Source organism: Penaeus japonicus, unplaced genomic scaffold, assembly GCF_977035675.1.
Source record: "Penaeus japonicus unplaced genomic scaffold, GWHDUDI00000001_assembly GWHDUDI00000022, whole genome shotgun sequence".
NCBI classification, from domain to species: domain Eukaryota; kingdom Metazoa; phylum Arthropoda; class Malacostraca; order Decapoda; family Penaeidae; genus Penaeus; species Penaeus japonicus.
The window spans coordinates 37,881,856-37,886,855 of record NW_028234424.1 but is presented as its reverse complement, the minus strand read 5'-3'; the positions used below and the strand labels follow the sequence as shown (position 1 = coordinate 37,886,855).

Here is a 5,000-nt window from a genome sequence, read left to right as displayed (position 1 = left end):
CCCACCAAGGTCAATCTTTCCATCTTCCTCCCAACCCATGTAAATAACTTGTCACATGCATATGGGGGAAGAGGTTAACTATGCATATTTTGATATATAACACATGGTGATTATGTTGAGGTTTTGGCTATAAACTTGTCATATTCAGTAGCGCCGTGTAAAATTTGGCGCGTGCCGGCAGCTCGGATACTGCGCGAGGAGCGTTTTCTATTGCCCGTAGTGAAGGGGTTAAGGGGGCCACCCAGTTTATGTCATGATTCTAAAATAATGGGTGTAGAATTCAGAACTTTATAATCAATTTTTGTCATAATGGAACTCTGGAGCCAAGAAATGCAGAAAATAAGACTTCTTTATCTGAGTTAGTTTTGTGATATTTTGGCCACCATTTGACCTTACTTTATGGAAAAATAAATTAACTGCAATGCCCTAAAGCCTGGTGTTTTAACTGAGCATCATACCAGAGTTTGTCCATTTTCAAAAGAATAGAAATGTATGATTCAAAGACTACTAAAACAAAATTGTAAAATTGGGCCATGAGGCATTTTGTATATAAAATTTCCCTACTAAAAAAAAGACTAAATATAGCCAAAAATACTTTAAACTAATACAGGAAAATTCAATTACTTAAAAATAACCTTGAAAATATCACTGATGTTTGTTTGTTTGTTTGTTTTTTAGTAAAAGCTGTTATGAGCACCTGATACAACAGCAATTGTGTCTAAAATACAGTGAAACCACAGAAAAAGACTGTTTAACAGTTGGTTTCAACATGTATATTATGCTCTATAAACAAAAGGAAAACCTATCCAAAATATAGAGCTAAAACAAGACAGCAGAATTCCTGTCAAAGCTTTTTAACAAAACATACTTAGTTTCATTCAGATTTGTTAAAAACTCATGGGAAACTGTCAAATTCCTCATGATTCGGCAACTATATGTTATTTCATAACAGTATATTTGAATATTGTATAGCAAACCAATACTAAAATGCATAATTTGCTTTCCACTGTACATAATGTGTTTTGGAAGGCATATAAATTAGTTTTTTTTTATAACACTCAGGGTTACTGAGGAAAATTCACATGATGAAGAGGATGTAATATCTCTAACCAGATAAACTTTGCTGATGTTGCTAAAAATAAATCTAGGTGACCCCCTTAAGAAATATATATTATCCATTTTCTTTTTCTTTCTTTCTTTTTCTTCTCTTTTTTTTAAAATCCGATGGATAGAAAAATAATCATATATATTACAACTAATTCATAAATTTTCTCCAATCAGATATCCCAAACTTTTACCTTGCTTGTGTACTCTTTACAACCACTCTATGATTTTTGTATGATATAAAAGCAATTATAAATTCCAAAAAATTGCTTTAAGTCATTCTTATTTATACAAAAATTCTAATTCCTGGTTGGCAGAATATGTTTCTGGCAATGAATATATATCATAACTTAAGGGATGTTCCAATGTAGGCTTTGTTCAAATAAAATATCATCAGTCAAAGATCTTGATCAGTATTATGTGAGCTTCTTAATGAAAATTCATTCCATATATATTTGGCAGTCTCTCCTTTATAAAAGATCAAAAGCAAAATACAATTTTTAAAAAAATCATTACTTCCTGGAAGTATTTATCTTTTACAGTGGTTTAGAATATCTAAATTACAAAAGATCATTACCACTTCGATCAATTTTCAGACACTAAGAAGGGAAAAGGCATCGACTGCCGAAGTATCTCTATGTACAGTAATGTTTCTGAATAATATTCCAAATAAAATTTGACAAAAAAAGTGATTTCAAAACTTGTATCATAAAACTTTTTGACAGTTCATATAAACACTCAGTTGCTTTTCTATTCGAGATAGAGACCACTATACAATCAACACTATACACCATGCAAAATAGCATTCATTTATACTGTATGCAAATTACTAGCACAAGTGAAGAAATGTTTTTCTAATCATTCCAACGACACTAAAACTAAAAAATAAAAATCACGAATCCACATTTTTGTCCAAGTATCTCCATGGTGACTAATCATTTTCCAAAGGGGACAGAAAGCAAAGATCAGCCTCAACAGGGGGAAGGGGAGGGAGGGGAGTTCTATCACAAAAAAAGCATCTCCACAGAGGGAAGGGTGCAACAAGAAGACAGACAGGTTGCAAGGACACTGGGAAACTTCTCTACGACTATGACTACATATGGGATTGTGTAATTGGTTTTGATATAGTTTTTGGCGCGGTACAAAATCTCCCCCTCGGCCAAGAGGTCTTTTGTAGAAAATGAATTCTCCTCCACAGGCATTATCTTTGTGATACAGCTATTGGCATACAATCGGTCCAAATGGAGTAGCAGTGTACTCATTGGACAAACACTAAGCACAACATACAGAGACAATTCTACATCTACCTGAGAATTCAGTTTCTATAAACACCCTCTCTTTCTGAAACATCCACTTCGAGTATAAGCAATGTAAAGTTCTGCTAGAACCATGTCAAAGTTGACAAGTTCCATTATCATTAATAGCAGGTAACAAGAATTACAAAGAATGCATCAGTTGAATTATTGGACATCAAGCACTGCCAATTAATTTGATACCAATATGAGAAGGAGAATTGTCCTTATCACAATACTATCTAATCATTGGGGAATCATCGTGCCATGAACAAAGCAATGTGTCCCTAGTTACCGCTACCCTCCACCATATTAATAAAAATTAAGTTTACTTTTTCAAGGTTCAGCTCTTGAACCTTACCCAGCTACTTATTCTGGGTGACCAATTACAAAAACTTACTGACTGTTTTTTACCCAGGTTGTCCTGGCCTGGGAGGGTCTGAATTAGAGGGTGGAGGTCAGGCAGGGTCATGTTGTTATTAGTCGTGGATGTCGCGATAGGGTATTTCGGAGGAGACCTGGTAGTCATCGAAGAAATGATGCAAGTAGTCAAAGGTAGGTCGTTGATCAGGATACTTATCCCAGCAATGCAGCATCACTTCGTATAACTCATCGGGAGCTCGTGGAGGCTTGGCCATTCGGTAGCCCATCTGGACTTTCTCTATGACCTCTCGGTTATTCATTCCTGCAAGGCAAATCAAGCATTGCAAAGCTAATGGCATAAGCTGGCATAAGGCAGTGACAATTTCTACCCTCTGAATCATAATAAGTCAGCAGACTATCAGAACATCAAAATTATAAATCTGAGTAAGCATATATGTAAACAGTGATATAAAGTGATAACAGATGCCAATAACATTTCATGTAATCTATCACTTTAACTCTGTTCTTCAGTGTACTTTAAAATGTTTAATTCCTAGTTAGCACTTCCAGAAAATAGTACAATAAATATATATTAATCATCCTTCTTATAAGAGAACTATCAAAAAAACTTGAAACTTGAAATTTGTGTCAAATCAAAGCATAATAATAATCAATTGTGCAATTGTAGCTAATGATTAAAAAGCAAGATTAACTAGGCAATTTTGCAATGTCTGACTTTAAGCTAGCTATAGATTGAAGCACAACCCTTATGGCTAATCCCAATTGATACTTTTTTCCTTTTCTCTTCTCTTAATAAATATATATATATATGTTAATGAATCAGCATTAAACAACAAAAATTCAGACAGACCTGGGTATGGGTTAGCACCATAGGTAATCACTTCCATTAGAAGAATACCAAATGACCAGACATCGGACTTGATAGTAAAGCGGTTGTACAGCATGGCTTCAGGTGCTGTCCATTTGACAGGGAATTTATTACCTAGAAGAAAGAAGTTCACATGAGAAAAGACGTATTAGTAATCATAAGGCAATCACAATCATAATTCTTTAGGTAATGATTGAAAACCTTAAATAAACAAATCACAAAAGGGCAAAGAAAAAGTACATATTCATATCTTTCAAAACTTGATACAAAAAGAACTTGATACAAAAGATGGCCTTACATGTGCTTGGGCAGTAGTCTTCTCCTTCCACAATCCGGGCTAAGCCAAAGTCTGCCACTTTACATGTCAAAGAATCACCTACTAATACATTACGGGCAGCAAGATCCCGATGTAACAACTGTTTGCCCTCTAGGTAAGCCATACCTGCAGCAACCTGGAAAATATGATATATTTTAGAATCCTGATATTAAAGTCAATAATTTCTATATATTAACATTACCCTTCTTAGCATGAACAAAACTGACTTATGCTCCAAATAAATATTTAAAATCAATCTACTTACCTTTTCCAATCAGTTATGAAAAAACAGGAGTGGAAGGGGAGTGGCATATAGGACATACTGAGGAGATTTAAATGAACTGACTGGGAGGCAGAAGGAAATAGGGATGAAGGAAATAAAGGAAAGATAGACCATGAAACACTAACCTGCGTTGCCACATATATTAAGTCATTGAGTTTGAGGGTGCGCTCTCCCTCATTCCTGAGCAAATCTAGCAGTGCACCATTACACATATACTCAGTGACTATTAGTATAGGTTCTTCTTTCGTACAAACAGCGTATAGGACAAGAATGTTACGATGCCGTAATTTTTTCATAATTCTGGCTTCTTCTAAGAAGGCAGAAGGACTCATTGCTCCTTGTTTTAGGGTCTTGATGGCAACTTCTGTAGAATTGTTCCACATACCTGATGAGGATATATGAATTAATTATTCCATCCTTCTCAAATAAATACATAAATACCAGATAAACATTCTATGGATAAGTTAAAATCTAATAATCATTACTTATACAACAAATAAAACTTCTTGAAAAATAAAATCTACCGTGGAAAAGCAACTACTGGAAGGAAACAAACAAGGAACTGGAATATGTTACGTGTATCTCATTAACTTGGTTTGTATGCAATCTAAATTACTTTTGAGAATGTTTTCACTACGATATATAATCATGCATTTTGTTTTTATCAATTATAAACACAGACTGCCACAAAACAAAAAAGACAAAAGAAAATCCCGCAAAACTTACCATACCACACTTCACCAAAGGATCCCT

The 5,000-nt window shown here is 34.4% G+C and overlaps 1 protein-coding gene across 50 annotated transcripts in view; it reads right to left on the bottom strand.

Annotated features, from left to right (window-relative positions):
• The window catches only part of LOC122257939 (tyrosine-protein kinase Src64B), a 197,955-nt gene that overhangs the window by 18,346 nt on the left and 174,609 nt on the right, over positions 1-5,000 (bottom strand). For 31 of the 50 annotated variants that reach the window (XM_086549869.1, XM_043023586.2, XM_043023559.2 and 28 more), the window contains 4 exons: positions 4,974-5,000; positions 4,373-4,632; positions 3,947-4,100; positions 3,631-3,762 (listed from right to left, as the gene is read on the bottom strand). The exon at positions 4,974-5,000 is cut by the window's right edge and continues 138 nt beyond it. In XM_086549869.1, the coding sequence (XP_086405995.1) occupies positions 3,631-3,762; positions 3,947-4,100; positions 4,373-4,632; positions 4,974-5,000 (573 nt within the window). Of the gene's footprint in view, positions 1-2,796; positions 3,082-3,630; positions 3,763-3,946; positions 4,101-4,372; positions 4,633-4,973 lie in introns of all 50 variants that reach the window. The other 19 variants (XR_015192089.1, XR_015192086.1, XR_015192088.1 and 16 more) reach the window with 2 other exon arrangements.